The sequence below is a fragment of the Carassius carassius genome, chromosome 42, assembly GCF_963082965.1.
Source record: "Carassius carassius chromosome 42, fCarCar2.1, whole genome shotgun sequence".
Taxonomy (NCBI): domain Eukaryota; kingdom Metazoa; phylum Chordata; class Actinopteri; order Cypriniformes; family Cyprinidae; genus Carassius; species Carassius carassius.
The window spans coordinates 19546058-19562625 of NC_081796.1; the positions used below are offsets into that span (position 1 = coordinate 19546058).

General features: G+C 39.7%; 1 protein-coding gene and 1 non-coding gene across 13 annotated transcripts in view; one reads left to right on the forward strand and one right to left on the reverse strand.

The window, feature by feature from the left end:
* Positions 1–16568, reverse strand: part of LOC132124088 (connector enhancer of kinase suppressor of ras 2-like) — an 85226-nt gene that overhangs the window by 9723 nt on the left and 58935 nt on the right. For 4 of the 12 annotated variants that reach the window (XM_059534878.1, XM_059534877.1, XM_059534875.1 and 1 more), the window contains exons 9-14: positions 13121–13267; positions 12055–12188; positions 11070–11263; positions 10305–10394; positions 6760–6968; positions 415–463 (exon numbers count right to left, since the gene is read on the reverse strand). In XM_059534878.1, the coding sequence (XP_059390861.1) occupies positions 415–463; positions 6760–6968; positions 10305–10394; positions 11070–11263; positions 12055–12188; positions 13121–13267 (823 nt within the window). Of the gene's footprint in view, positions 1–414; positions 464–6759; positions 6969–10304; positions 10395–11069; positions 11264–12054; positions 12192–13120; positions 13268–16568 lie in introns of all 12 variants that reach the window. The other 8 variants (XM_059534876.1, XM_059534874.1, XM_059534872.1 and 5 more) reach the window with 3 other exon arrangements.
* On the forward strand, positions 7734–7807 carry trnat-agu (transfer RNA threonine (anticodon AGU)). The gene has a single exon. It is a non-coding gene; the product is annotated as a tRNA-Thr (tRNA).

Here is a 16568-nt window from a genome sequence, read left to right on the forward strand (position 1 = left end):
CATATAAGAGAACAGTATTTGAATCCCAATTGGATAAAGCTGTTGTATATAGCATCATCAGTTAATTTCTGTTTTAAAGGGTATATTTTACTCATTTGCATTCTTCAAAGCATGTTGTTACAAATCAGTTTAACTTTCTTTAATTTATAGACCATATAAGGACATGTGCAGGATGTTCATGCTGCTCTTTTCCTTATAATGAAAGTGTATAATGACCAGTACCCATCTGCCATGAATGTGCCAAAATGTGTCAGAATGCTTATAAGTATGATGGAAATTAACTTTCTTTAGTCTTTTAGGTTTTGTATTTGTGCATATTTTGCCTGAGTAAGGCAAAAAAAGAAAAAAGGCCAAGTAGTGTACACAATGAAGACAATGTTCCCAAACATCAGGATAAGAAAGATAAGTGATCACCTTTACTCTTTTTCTTGGTCTTGGAGAGCAGAGAGGATCCCTGGAATGTCTGTCAAGCAAAGCAGAAGACATAACATAAATACATACACATACATACATACAGTATACACTCACAAGCACACATACATATGTATACACATTTTTTTCATAAGTATTATATAAATATATTAGAGCTACATTTAAATATATTTATATAAGATTTATGAATAATTATGAATGGGAAAACGTATAGGGAAATACAGCAGGATGAAATGAAACGAGACAAAATTTATCTCAACCAAATTATCAGTCAACACATTTGATTCTCCCGAGTGGAATAGCATGGAGGAAATGTGTAAACATAATGATCTCCGAGCATCAATCCATCGCAAAACAAATTAAAATCAGAGATGACATTCGAGCAGATGAAGGCGTGAGAGCCCAAACAGCCAGAGAGAAGGAGGGCAGGAAGAGGCATAGAGAGAAAATAAATAATATTTCTAACATCCTTGGCCCTTGTGTTTATTGAGCAGTATATCTTGGATCAGTACACCCAGACCAAGTACATATTTAAGATCCAAGCCCTGTGGCAATTCTCTTCCATGAAGAAAATTCCTGAAACCTTGAGCATTGAATTAGAGATAAACTTGTGTTGCCATGCATCCATTAGCAACAGTATAGAGAACACACTGACTAACATCACACTAACTGATTTATTGATATCTGCCTGAGGAGGGAAGCTGCCCTGCAGCCCAAGAGGAAAGATTGAAATTGATTAATGGAACATGTTTAGAAACTCAGCCGGTTCGTAGAATGTCTTTATTTATGCAGGAGTATCTGAATAAATTGTGTCCACTTCTTGAAGACGATTTTCTGTTTGTTCAAGTGCCCTTATCGGTTATTCAATAAAAATGGTAGTTGTCTCAGTTCAAGTTCAAGTCCTGGGTCATATTCCAATCCCACTCACTCTCTTTTACTTCACTTTCTTATAAAATAAAACCCAAAAATATAAATTAACAAAAAATTGTGGTTTTCCCAGCATTTCGCCTCATATCACAATTAAATGTCAACACGATTCTCTCCCAAAGCACTGTGGGAATCTACTCCCAGAAGGTACGAATCGCAATTGGAGTTCTGAGAAACACTTAGACGCAGAAAGAAAACTTCCCTGAAGATTTAACACTTAAACATGAACAATGAAATGATTTAGCAATGTATAGTGACACTGCATATATATCAAGAAACAATACAGACTGTACACTAAGCGGATGATGGAGAGATAGGGGATGGATGCCTATAGGCAATACTCAACCTTGAATTTCAGTAATAAACTTCATTTACAATGTCACTGAAGAAACAGAGGGAGTATTATTACTGAGTTAATGGCCTTGCTGACACTCAAACAACATCCAAACTTGCTTGAAACAGTCACAAGTAATCACTGAAAATGTTTAGGGGTTGAAGAGCAACTCAGTGACTAGGGATCGTGTAACGGGCCTCATTCATGGAACACGAGCAGAACAATATCTGTCAATCATTTGTAAAACCATTCTTGTGTAGGAAGGTTTTTACAAATGGCGTACACAGAAATTCTCTTTGCTTGGGTTTCATGAATAAGTCTAAATGTTGGGGGAACCGCAAGCTCTTGACAATGCATGAAGCACACGCAGAACAAATCCTACAAGACATGAACATGACATGTGCATCAACAGACCGAGTCCAAAGATCTTCTAAACTTATCTTCTTATGCCTCAGGGGTCATGATCCTCAAAGAGAGAGCATTATGGGATGACTATGACCCGTGTGACTCGAATAAATACAGTGGTTACATCTCAGCCAGTGGCATGGACATGATTTTTGCTTCCTGCAGTTACTTCTGGTTGCCTTCTGCTATGGTGAAATGGTTCTGTTCATCCATTCTCTCAGTCTCTGATGTGGGTCACTCTCAGAAATTAAGTGAATTTGTTCTCTCAACTATGATCACTAACACATCGTCTTAGATGGCATGATAAAATTTGCCATCAGGGTACAACTTAATGCCACATGGCATTGCAGGCTCTCAGTTCATGACATATGGTACAAACCCCTTCCGCTGTGATTTCAACAACTGACATATGCTGACATATGCTTCATCTGATGGCCTTAAAACATGCATTAACCTCTCGTTATTTTTAAACCAAACCTGTAGATAAGCAGCAACTTCTCTTCTCTCCTCTTTGAATTCTTGTAGTCTTCAAATGATGTAATGATGGCAATGGGTTGCTTAAATGAATATGACTGAAGGCACTGGGTTGTGTCTAAAGTGTTTTGACAGTCAGGCAAAATACTTTTTTGTGTGTGTGTCTGATGGGCAGAGTGAGTGTGCGTTCTCCTTGAGTGTGAGGTCAGTGTGCTGGCATTATTCAGACAAACTGCAGCTCTCTTATCAAACTGCATAGCAGGCAATAAAAAAACACTGTAAACAATAGAGCTTAATGCAGTAACACTGCACATTCCAACAGAAGCAGGCTTATTAAGTCAACAATGCACAGCGAGGTCTCTCCGTTCTTTTTTTCTTGCATCATCTCATTGCATTTTCTCATATAGCATCTTACTCATCTTAATTGAACTTCTCTTTTAATGTTAGTCTTATATTGCTATTTCTTCTCTCCTCTCCTCTTCTCTCTCCCTTCATCCCACATCAGGTCAGAGGACAAATGGACACACACACATCACATTGCTGAGGGTGTTTTCACTGCTGCACAGTGTGTGTGTGTTCACTGCTGTGTGTGTGCACCTTGAATGGGTTAACTGCAGAGCACAAATTCTGAGTATGGGTCACCATACTTGGCTGTATCATGTCACTTTCACTTTCTTGCATCTTCTCGCATCATCTCGCAAATTTGCTTCTCGCATCTTTTCTTGAATCTTTTTTTTAAATCTGATTTTCTCTTTTCATCCAATCCCCTCTCATCTTGCATCCTTTTGTCTTGTCATGTCTCTTCTGGTCTCCTCTCATCTCTTCTCACATATTCTCTTCTAATTTAATTTTGCCTCTTCACCTCTCATCTAGTTTTGAATGTTCCCTTCTCCATGTTCTGTCTTGTCATGTCTCTTCTCTTCTGGTCTCATCTCATATTGTCTTTTGTTTTCTCTTTTCTTGCATCTTCTCTTCTCATTTAATTCCCTTTTTTCACTTCTCATCTTGCCTCTACTCTTCTGATTGTCTAATCTTTTGCATCTTCTCTCATCTCATCTCACCTCTTCTGGTTTTGAATGTTCCCTTCTCCACATTCCTTTTTGAGTCCCTTCTCTTCTGGTCTCATCTCAAAATCAATCATGTCTGTTCTTGTCTCATCTTGTATTCTCTTCTCCTTTTGCATTTTCTGGCATCTTCTCATTTCATTTCATATAGTCTCATATAAAGCTAGATAAAGAACAATTTACAAGAGTGCTGAGAACAGCACATTGGTTCTGTCCAAACTATTGGTGATGGAGTGGTCAGCAGAGTTCTCCCACCCCCGCACACCCCTCATCCCACATCAGGTCAGAGGACAAATGGACACACATACATCACCCTGCTGAGGGTGTCTATAAACAGAGCGCCTCTGTTTAAGATATACTGTGAAAGTCACTCTTACGCAACACTGTAACACCCCAGTTGGGATCTCAGAGTGGCACCTTTCACACTTCTTCATGAGGACCTATAATTAGACCCTTATTTACAAAAAAAAAATAGAGAATGATAGAGAACTAAACACACGTAATAATTTCTCATGGTCTGCCAGACATATCAAGCACAACATATTGACATGAAGACAGCACATGGATGAGCCTTGGCCAATCACAGTTCATTTTAGATGGAGCGCAGCCAATCACGTCACTCTGTGCCCTATGACAGATGACAACACAACTTAGTCCCGCCTACCCCCACAGAACCACCATCTGCCTACTCAGCATCCATATGCACACTGTGACACACCACTGCGAGTCACTTTTCCCCAGATTATTAGTTTTCCCTTGGTGTTTGTGTGTGTGGTTATGGCTGTTTTGGTGTGTGTGTGTGTGTGTGCTCCAAGAACATTGGCTGCCACATTCCCACTTAAAAATGTCAGCCAGATCTTACCTCCACTCCTAATAATTTCACACAAAGGGCAGCTGTCTCACTGAGAAAAACCACCCACCCACACATACACACAGTATACACAGGGCTGAGCACAAACTCCCACACACCTCCACGCCGACTAAAGGCTAAAGGACTTACACTCACACACACACAATCTCTCTCTCTCACACACACACACACACACGCACACACACACAAACAGTCACCTAGCATGTGGGTGTAAGTATACATTCTGCTTCTGCACACCATGATCTGGTGCTTTCAATGAAAACTCTTTATGTAAGACTCTACCTGCACTGATCACAGAGACCTTGATCGAGCGAAGAGCCGGTGAAAGCACCCAGACCTTGAAGAATTACTCTTTGTTACTTGAACACAGACATTGTGCGATTTTAGCCTGATTTTAGCCTGATCCAGACTGTGACACTCAAAAAGTATATATTCTTAGCAAAGAGAAAGAACCTGATTGAGAAAGGTCAGATAAAAGGTGCACATACTACCACACTACCAGTTCAATAGCAAAGAAAGTCTCTTAATCAGTATTTTTGTCTAGTTTTGCAGGTAACATCCTTAAAACAAGATCAGTGTTCTTGAGAACAAAACTGCACAAGATATTTACATTGTTTAACAAATGTATTTTTATTTATCCATTATCTAAAACATAAGTATATTATGCTTACCAAGGCTGCTGATCAAAATATAGTAAAAAGAGTAATATTGTAAAATATTTTTTATTTTTGAAATATAATATATATATTTTTGAATATATAATATATATTTGAAATATATCTTTTCTATTGAAATATATTTTAAAAAGGAATTTATTCCTGTGATGGCAAAGCTGAATTTTAAGCAGTCTTCAGTGTCACATGATTCTTCAGAAATCATAATATACTGATTTGGTGCTCAAGAAACATTTCTTATTATCAATGTTGAAAACAATTGTGCTGATTAATATTTTTATGGTAACTGTGATATATTTTTTCTAGTGGTGGGCATAGATTTTTTTTTTTAATCTAGATTAATCTAACTGTAATCTTGGAATTAATCTAGATTAAAATGGCTCATTTGAATTCTGCCAAAGGCATTCAGAATATGTGTGCTACCCAAATAAAATAATGATTAAAAGTAAGTCTTTTAGAACGGGTTTCTCAAGCCAGGTGATGCATTAGACTAGGGGCTCATCTCCTTTTTCCAAAATGCATCCCAAAGTGCTTGAGGAAGCTGTAAACTAATTCCACAACCTTACGCCTGTTTCACACATACTCCATCTGCAGTGCGTATGCGCTTCGTATTTTTTCACGCAATCATGTTAACGGATTCCAGCCTTCACGCGGTTGCAGTCCGTCAGTTGCATTCCAGGAGTGTTGCGTCTGCAACAGTGCAGCGATTCTTTACGTACCGAGTAGCGGACTGCAAACGCGTCCTGTGTGAAAGCACAATTAGTATGAGTCCGTGCTGCTTCTGCACAACATACGTAACGTGCACGGACTGCATATGCACTGCAGACGGATTATGTGTGAAACAGGTGTGCGTCTTTTCGAGGTTTCCACTGGAAAGCTTCTTAAAAAAAAAAAATTCCCTTAAGCAAACCCGGCGGCTTCATCTGCATCAATGTTAGCACGTCACATTTGATGTGGTAATTTCACAGTAGGCATACACACAGGTTCGAAGATTCTTTCTTGCCTCCTACAGTGCAATTCGGTTAGGCATACATCCGCACTAAAATATCAAGTGAAAGTCATCATAGCCTAGTATAGACCCAGCTCTCAACCCAACTTTGAGAATAGATTAACGGCGATATTTTTTTTTATCGCCCCCCGATAAGAGTCTCCCGTTAACCCAGCACGTTGACACCACTAATTTTTTCAGTATTCTTCAATGTATAGAAAGTGCAACAACATTTATTTGAAACAGAATACTTTTATAAAATTATAAATATCTTTACTGTCAGTTTTCATCTATTTATTTTGTCCTTGCTGAATAAAAGCATAAAAAATCAAACATTTAAACAGCAGTTTATCTTAAGGATATTTAAGGAAATACTTTGGAAAAACAAGACAAAAGATACATAAATATACAGTCTAACACTATTGGTCACTGCAAACCAATCACTTTAATTTGGCAGTCTGCTTTGGAGATGGCTTTTGTTCCCCATTCAACAAGCCTGGTATTAGCAGGACTACAAATAGTGCCAACAAGATGACTGCAGAATAAACCAACTCCCTTCAGAGGACTTTGACAGAAAGCACACTACTCACATGGTATAGAGAGGTGGAGTCTGGGTTAGACTTATTCATGGATTCCTGACGGAGAACCTCCATTTGGAGGGTGGGGAGAAGGGTGTAGTGGGTGGGGCTCCCGCTCTTCTCACTCTTCTTCTTGCCGCGTTTTCCCGTGTCTCTCTTCATGCTGCGCCCTGCTAGTTCGGCAGCCTTCTCATCACTTACATACCGCAACAGAGAGTTTTCTGAGAGAAGGAGAAAGAACTGTATCTTTAGGTGCCAGGTGAATATATGCATATATTAAAAAACCTTTTGCGTTTCATGAAAGAAAGTAAGTCATATGGGTGAAAAACATGAGGGTGAGTAAATGATGACAGAATTTTCATTTTTAGGTGAACCATCCCTTTAAATGCTTTGCACAACTATTGTTTAATCATTAAACTGCAACCGTTTGACTAGTACTTAAACTGAAAGGCTACACAGTAGAGGTCTTCACGGGTCCAAAATTCGTGCCCGAACCCGAAAGAGACCCGTAATGTATTTGGTTTCGAAATACTCCAAACCTCAATTGTTCAATCACAATGATTCATTCCCTCAATAGAGGTCTATCATTAGCACTACACTAGTCTGTGCACTCTTCCCAAATCAGTCGAATCCAATCAAACTCCATAGGCTTATTCTAGCCTAATGAGCATAACAAGCCAATTGGTCACAGCCATATTAGCGAGCCAAACCAACGGGCTCCCAGCAGTCCCGATTTATGCTCGTCCTTTAATTTAGGAACCACCACAGCCATTGTTGGGTTTCCCTTCTCCCTTCTCCCACACCCATGCCCTCCGTTGCCCGGCAGCAGCCAATGGGACATGAAACTCTCAGGAGAGCTCCATTCAGAGTTTCCATGGCAACAGCATGCTTCCAGAAGAAATTCCCTCTTCTTTACAATTCTGTTTCCCTCACGCTGGTGGAAAAGTTGAAGAGGTGGTAGATTTTGAATTGCATATGTTCAGGTTGGAGCCGTGGCTTAGTTGGAAAAAGCGCCTATCTAGTAAACAGGAGATCCTGGGTTCGAATCCCAGCGGTGCCTTTGCTGGTGATCAAGCGTCGCCTTGGGCTGTGTGGTTTGTTGGGAAGTTGTGGTTAGAGAGTTTAATTCCTAACCCTAGGGTTGTGGGTTTGAGTCTTGGGCTGGCAATACCAGGACTTAGGTGCCCTTGAGCAAGGCACTGCAGCATAAATGGCTGCCCACTGCTCTGGGTGTGTGTTCACTTTGGATGGGTTAAATGCAGAGCATAAATTCTGAGTATTGGTCACCATACTTGGCTGGATGTCACTTTCACTTTCACCCAGGCAGGGTACAAAGCCTTGCAGAGTCATTATAAATCCTTGTTTAATTAATTGTAACTTCTAAAGTGAATGAAACAGTAAAAAACTCATTAAATTGGACAAGAAGTGGATCAATCTAAAATGTCAGTCTGGATGATCCAACAGTAACAATGTACCTTTATGTAGGGCTGCACAATTAAACAAAATATATTGGATTATATAATGGTTAATAATGGATTGCCAACATTATAGAGGATATGACAAATTACCAAGATTTCCAAGTTGTGGGTGACTTTAATACATCTTTATCCTTTCTGAACCCTCTCTCTACTCTCACATCACAATCTTTTTCTGACATCACTCTCCTTTGAGTGCCTCTTTCTTCTTTTACTATCTTTCTTACTCTCAGCTAAACACCATCTGGCAGCCTCACCACCAGCATTTTCTCCCCAGCTTTTTACGGGAAAAAAGGAACTGCAGAAAGCGAGGAAATACGAGAGATATCAAGGTGCTAATCTCCGCACAGTGCGGATAAACACAACAGCTTAACAGAATTATATAGCAGCCAGGAGACAGCCAGGTGATCATCCACCCCCTCGCTCAAAAACACATTTACAGACACACAAGTGCCACAGAGAAGAGAGAAGAGAGGGGTTTGGGCAACTGCAAGTTCTGGAGGAGACCATCGAAAGAAAACAAACACGTTAGCGTGGGAAAGCAGTAAGACACGACACGAGTGAGTCAAAACAAAAGATGCTGCCCCCTCAGCCTCAATGAAGATGGTTATAAGGAAGTGACGAAGACTGACTAACCAGTCAAACTTTAACCCTGAGCTTATAATTAAAAAAATACAATACATAAAATGTTGATGAAAGAGTTTCATTGATATTATCTGTGTTTTCTGTCGAGAGTTCTGGACTGTATTTCCTAACCAGCAGCCAATTGAGAGTGTCTTGGGCCCATCACGCACTGGCTCAGTGTTGGTACTCAGAAACTGCCACTGTTATCCTGCCACTGCATGCAGTGCAGCCACAGGAAGTAATCAGCAATGCCCAGCACACTTCAGAGCCACCGTGCAGAGAGGAGAATTAGATCCATGGAAAAGAGCTCAGCTAAACCTCACTCCTGAATAAAAGCCATGACAATGTAATAAAGCAACAGAGAGAAAGAACAATGGGAAATCCAGACGGAGTGAGAGCAAAAATTAGAAGAAAGATCAACAGATGGTGAACGAAGATGCATTCTAAAGATATTAGATAAAGATATTCTGGATAAATATTATATATATATATATATATATATATATATATATATATATATATATATATATATATATATATATTAAAATGGACCCTATTTACTTAAGTAATAATAATACTTTTGTTAATATTTATAAATTGCATTATTTATGCTATTCTATTTTTACCTTAATCATGTTCATGTTTATTTTCTGTAATTCATTATATATCCTAAAAAAAAAGCATAATGATAAAATGTCAATTACTCTACATTAAATTCTTAACTTTAGAATTGTTGCATAAAAGCAATATAACAATGTTGTAGTAAAACAGCTTTTTTTGCTCATCTGAAACTGATTTAATATCAGTCCACTTTTTACAGTTCAATAAATTCTGATGGTTACAATGAAGAAAGAGATGCTGAAATATACATTCAAGGGGTTTTAGCAGTTCCCTGCAGTAGGACATGCGATCTAAAACTATTTTATAGTTTATAGTTTTTATAGTTTTTTTTTTTAGTGTTCCTGTAGCTCAATTGGTAGAGCACTGTGCTATCAAGCGCAAGGTTGGGGGTTCGATTCCCCGGGAACACATGATATGTAAAAATTGATAGCCTGAAAGCACTGTAAGTCGCTTTGGATAAAAGCGTCTGCTAAATGCATAAATGTAAATTTAATTTTAATTTTATCATTTTATATTATATATATAACACTATGTTATAAATTATATTATATACAATGATTTATACAGTACGTATGATCATTTTAGATTGCAGCTATAGTGTCAAACTATATAAAATTGTTCATTTTATATTGAGTTTTTATTAAAATAGTTTATATAATACTATAATTACTAATAATATATTATTTAACCCCAAAATTGTGAAAAGATTCTGTCTTATACCTACAGAAAAACAGAACACCTAAGATTATCATAATACCTTTGCAGAGTGAAAAGAAGAAGAATGGATAAAAACATGAGAATAACCATGTGCATTTACTGTGACTGACACAAACTCACCTCTCCGACCTTCCCTCTTCATTCTAGCTGGGTCCTCGTAGTCAGGAACCCAGTTATACTCTGCAGGCATAGAGATAGGCCTCAGACGACCTGAAAGCACAAACATGCACATATACAAACACATCACTTTCTGTGTGTGTGTGTGTGTGTGTGTGTGTGGAAAGACAGGGAACAGAAAGATGGAAGTAAAATGACAGTTCACAATCCATTTTCTTCACAGACGCCAAGGTAAGTCTGTTCAAGTGTGTGTTTGTGTAAGACAAACTGTCAGAGTTAATGTGTCCTCTCGTTTTCTAGGGAAGCAGCGGGCATGGAGTGTGTCAGCAATTCTGTGCCACTGCAGTGGCTCACGCTGGCATTTAACGACTAGAGCTGAGTTCTCTGGTTCTGGATATAATGCCACTCACACACACACACAACAAAGTGCAGCCCAGCTCCCTGGAGTTTAATTACAGAAAATCTGAAGCCGACTCCACTATGCAGTACAGTACGGTATGGTATGGTACATCGTATTTTTTGGTCATTACGTGCTGTTTTATAATCAGCAGATGTTCACTTAAGTTTGGTCTGTGCCTTGAATTAGTTGCTAGGTCAATATTCAGTCTCTCGGGCACCTGCTGTAAAAGCTAGCAGAAAATAACAAAAGAAGAAAGGCAGAAACAAATTTCCCATGTTTAAAGAGTGAATAACCCTGATGTACCATCTAAGCTTGTACTGAAATGCGTTCACAGACAAAACATTTTGATCCTGTGTGTGCTTGTGTACCGTAAGTGGGTGTGCTGTCTCGGCGGGACGTTGTAGGTCCGTGGTTGGGTTCATACTCGTAGCAGTACAGGACGGCCTCTTCTTCCACAAGAGGAAATCGTCGTCTATACTCTTGATCCAGGAATGAGTTCGGTGATTCTGACCCTTTTGCGATTGGTACCCCAACATCCCCTGTGACAATGCCTTTCTCATCTCTAAAACCATATTTAAAATGTTTTATATATTAATATATTTTCAAATGTTATTTATTCCTGTGATGGCTAAGCAAAATTTTCAGCAGCCAGTCTTCATTGTTACATGATCCTTCAGAAATTGTACTAATATCCTCATTTGGTGCTCCAAAAAAAACATTTCTCATTATTATAAATGTCAAAAACAGTTGTGCTGCTTAATATTTTTGTGGAATAGTTTTGATGAATAAGTGAAGAAAAAAATAAAATAAATAATAATAATAAATAAACAGCATTTATTTAAAACAGAAACCTTTTGTAAAATCTTTTACTGTCACTTTTAAAAATAATTGAATGTATCCTTGAGCAGTAGAGTAGATCAAATGTCACACATACTATGGCAACAAAGGAAATTAGAAATTCTATTATATTTTGTCTAGAAAAAACACTAAAAAAAAATCAACCATTTTACAATTGGATTTAGGCATCACAACATTTTGCAGTATGAAAAATGTCAATTCGTATTGAGATTTGCTAAAATTGACATTTAACAGCTTCATTAAAATCTATTCAGTTTTCTGCAATATTATGAATTATGCCTATACAGAGACATCAGCTAATTAAAACAGGCATATTCAAATATGTTTTCTTGTATCAAAAGTACAGTAGCAAAATTTGCAGCTTGTTTAATTCTAAGGAAGTTGAACAAAATTTTGTTTTTGATGTAATATTGACTAAGATGACCAAGAATTCAAGTGAACTTCAAGAAACATAGCAGCTGAAGTATAAAAAAAGCCTTTACTGGATGAGTTTACCTGGGTGTGTACGGCTCAGATGGAGGGGGCGGGATATACAGGTCTTGGAGGGCGGAGCTATCACGCTTGGAGGGTGTGCTGATGGTGCTTGTGGGCGTGGCTGAGCTGCTGGTCGGACTCCTGGGAATGACTGGCTGCTGGGCAGACAATATTCATTAAATTAAATATCAAAGTTCACATTTACTATGAGCTCAAACTACTGGTAAAATGTCTGAGAGCACAACTAAATGTAATAATGGAGCTCTGATCCAGGACGTGACCCAGGCACTGATATCTGCAGACAGTCACAAGGGCAAGGGTTAGAGATTAATAGGTCCCTGAGCAGTAAGACGGCAGCACAGTCCCTCTGCAGTGCTGTCTGCAGTAAACAGTGCACTGGGATCTCTGTGTGAGGATGCTTTGACATAATGAGTGGGAGTCTATGGAAACATTTGCAACATCTCCAGAGAACACAATGGTTTCAGAGAGACATGTGATTAGTGTCTCCAGTGAGCTGAATGCCTGGAAACAGGGGTTGTGACACAGACTGCACAGCTGGATGTACAGACATGACATGCACAAAGAGGCACATGCATATAATCAGTGAAATGAGCATATAAGATAACAGCCGCCAAGATAGAGACATACACAGATGTCTGTTTGGATAAAATGGCTAAAAGTTTAGCCTAGAGTCACAAGTCTAGAACCAACATTAATCCTTCACCAAAAGCCGATTATCTGCTCTCTCTGGTGCAGAGACAAACACTTTCCACAACACTTTTAAGGCAGGTTAGTGATGTTAATGCGAATTACTTAAAAAGCACCGTAAGACCACAAAGGCAACTCAGATATCCAGCAGTCCTGCTATTTACACAAAACTGATTTCTAAAGTTTTGTAACAAAGTTTCAGTCAGAAGTAGGACGTTTGAATGCAAAGCGACATGTAAGCAGGCAGGTGCATCATGGGAAATGGAGTCAAAGTGTCAGTTCACTATCTAGGTTGAGACCAGGGAGCAGGTGGCAGATAAAGGGGGAAAGTTCAGCCCAAAATGATGAAGCTTTTGGGACAGGGCGATCTGAATCCTACCTGCAGGGCCAGGGGCTTCCATCTCATGTTCTTTAGTAGGGCTGGGGCAGAGGTGAGCGTGCTCTGGGGACGCTTTTTCAAGGTCAATGTCACACCGGCAGGGTCCCCGCGCAGAGAGTTTACCAAGTTTTTCAACTGCCAGCCCACCTACAGCAACAAATACAAGGTCAACATACACAGACTTGACGAGAACGCCACACAGAGACATCAACTGACAAGAAGCTAGGAAATGCTTACATTCATCTCTCTATATTCTGTGAATATTGAGAGAATATACTGCAACTGTGTATCACACACATACATTTCCTGACACATAGCTCATGTTGGTAAAGTTTACTATGCGAAATGAGTGTACACTAATGAGGCGTGATGTTTGCTAATCTTTCAAATAATTCCACATTAAAGTCTACGGAAGAATTTGACATTCAATGTTTAAGTCAATATTTGAGCATTGGGTTTTATGCTGCATAATCATGAATTCTGAAGCATGAAAAATGAACCAAATGCACAGTGTGGGAATTTTTTTATTTTTTTTTTAAGATAATTCAGGAAATCGTTCAAATAAAAAAGATTAATTTATATATATATATATATATATATATATATATATAAATATTTAAATAAGATATAGAAACATAGTCTATACACTGACTAATCAAAAAAAATCAGGGAAAGGTAGAGAGCTAGCTGATATGATGGAGAGAAGGACGGTGGATATACTGTGTGTACAGGAGACCAGGTGGAAGGGTAGCAAGGCTCGTAGTAAAGGAGCAGGATTCAAGCTGTTTTATTATGGTGTGGATAGTAAGAGAAATGTGGTAGGTGTGGTCCTGAAGGAGGAGTTTATGAGGAATGTCCTGGAGGTGTAGAGAGTTTCAGACAGGGTGATGAGTCTGAAGTTAGAGATTGAAGGGGTGATGTTGAATGTTGTTAGTGGTTATGCCCCACAGGTAGGTTGTGAGTTAGAGGAGAAAGAGAGATTCTGGAGTGAATTAGATGAGGTGATGGAGAGTATTTCCATGGGTGAGAGAGTGGTGATAGGAGCGGATTTTAACCCTTTGACATGTTGGTGAGGGGAACAGAGGTGATGAGGAGGTAATGGGCAAGTTTGGAGTTAAGGAAATGAATATTGAAGGACAGATGGTAGTGGACTTAGCTAAGAGGATGGACATGGCTGTGGTTAACACATATTTTCAGAAGAGGGAGAAGCATAGAGTAACTTACAAGGGTGGAGGTAGGAGAACACAGGTAGACTACATCCTATGAAGAAGAGGCAATCTGAAAGAGATTAGTGACTGTAAAGTAGTGGGAGAGAGTGTAGCCAGACAGCATAGGATGGTGGTGCAGGATGACTTTTTTTTGTCTGTAAGACAAAGAGGTCAAATATAGAGAAGAAAACCAAGTGGTGGAAGCTGAAAAAGGAGGAATGTTGTGAGGAATTTAGACAGAATTTGAGGCAGTCTCTGGGTGATCAGGTAGTGCTGCCAGATGACTGGGAAACTACAGCAGAAGTAATCAGGGAGACAGGGAGAAAGGTGCTGGGTGTGTCATCCAGGAGGAGGAAAGAAGATAAGGAGACTTAGTGTTGGAATGAGGAAGTTCAGGATAGTATCCAGAGGAAGAGGTTATCCAAGAAGAAGTGGGACATGTACAGGACTGAAAAGAATAGACTGGAATACAAGGAATTAATGCACAGAGTGAAGAGGGAGGTGTCTAAGGCCAAGCAGAAGGCATATGACGAGTTGTAAACTAGGTTAGACAATAGAGAAGGAGAGAAGGACTTGTACAGGTTAGCTAGGCAAAGGGATTGAGATGGGAAGGATGTGCAGCAAGTTAGAGTTATTAAGGATAGAGATGGAAGGGTGCTCACAAGTGCGGAGAGTGTACAGAGGAGATGGAAGGAGTACTTTGAGGAGCTGATGAATGAGGAAAATGAGAGAGAAAAAAACGTAGAAGGGGTGAACTCTGTGGAACAGAAAGGATGAAAAGTGGAAAGGCAGTTTGTCCTGACGACATCCCGGTGGAGGTCTGCAAGTGTCTAGGAGAGGTAGCTGTGAAATTTTTGACTAGTTTGTTAAACAGGGTTTTAGAGAGTGAGAGGATGCCTGAGGAATGGAGAAGAAGTGTGTTAGTTTCGATCTTTAAGAATAAGGGTGACGTGCAGAGTTGTGGAAGCTAGGTTAAGGAAGGTAGTGGAAATTTTTGAGCAGTAGTATGGCTTCATGCCCAAAAAGAGCACAACCGATGCAATTTTTGCTCTGAGAATTTTGATGGAGAAGTATAGGGATGGTCAGAGTGAGTTGCACTATGTGGTTGTAGACTTGAAGAAAGCGTATGACAGGGTGCCAAGAGAAGAGCTGTGGTACTGTATGAGGAAGTCAGGAGTAGCAGAGAAGTATGTCAGAGTGGTGCAGGACATATATGAGAGGAGCAGGACAGTGATGATGTGTGCTGTAGGTCAGACAGAGGAGTTCAAAGTTGAGGTGGGACTGCATCCGAGATCGGCTCTTAGCCCCTTCCTTTTTGCTATAGTGATGGACCAGTTGTCAGAGGAGGTCAGAAAGGAGTCACCTTGGGCAATGATGTTTGCAGATGACATTGTGATCTGTAGTGAGAGCAGGGAGCATGTGGAGGAAAACCTGGAGAGGTGGAGGTTTGCGCTGGAGAGAAGAAGAATGAAAGTCAGTCGTAGTAAGACTGAGTACATGTGTGTGACTGAAAGGGAGGGAAGTGGAACAGTAAGGTTACAGGGTGAAGAGGTGAAGAAGGTACAGCAGTTTAAGTACTTGGGGTCAACAGTCCAGAGTAATGGAGAGTGTGCGAAAGAGGTAAAGAAGCGAGTGCAGGCAGGTTTGAATTGGTGGAGGAAGGTGTCGGGAGTTCTGTGTGATAGGAAAATATCAGTGAGAAACAAGGGGAAGGTGAGACCAGCCATGGTGTATGGTTTAGAGACAGTGTCACTGAGAAAGAGACAGGAATCAGAGCTAGAGGTAGCAGAGCTGAAAATGTTGAGGTTCTCTTTGGGAGTGATAAGATTGGACAGGATTAGGAACGAGTACATCAGAGGGACAGCTCATGTTGGACATTTGGGAGACAAAGTTAGGGAGGCCAGATTAAGATGGTTTGGACATGTTCAGAGGAGGGAGAGTGAGTATATTGGTAGGAGAATGTAGGACATGGAGCTGCCAGGCAGGAGGCAAAGAGGAAGGCCAAAGAGGAGGTATATAGATTAAATTAATGAGGATATAAAGCTAGTGGGTGCAAGTGTTGAGGATGCAGAAGATAGGGATAGGTGGAGAGAGATGATTCACTGTGGTGACCCCTGAAGGGAAAAGCCGAAAGAAGAAGAAGAAAAAGTCTACACAATGACTGACTACATATTTTTTATTGTTGAAATATTTCTGTTACGCTGCTATAAAAATGCTTACCGGCAAGTGAGCCGGCAAGT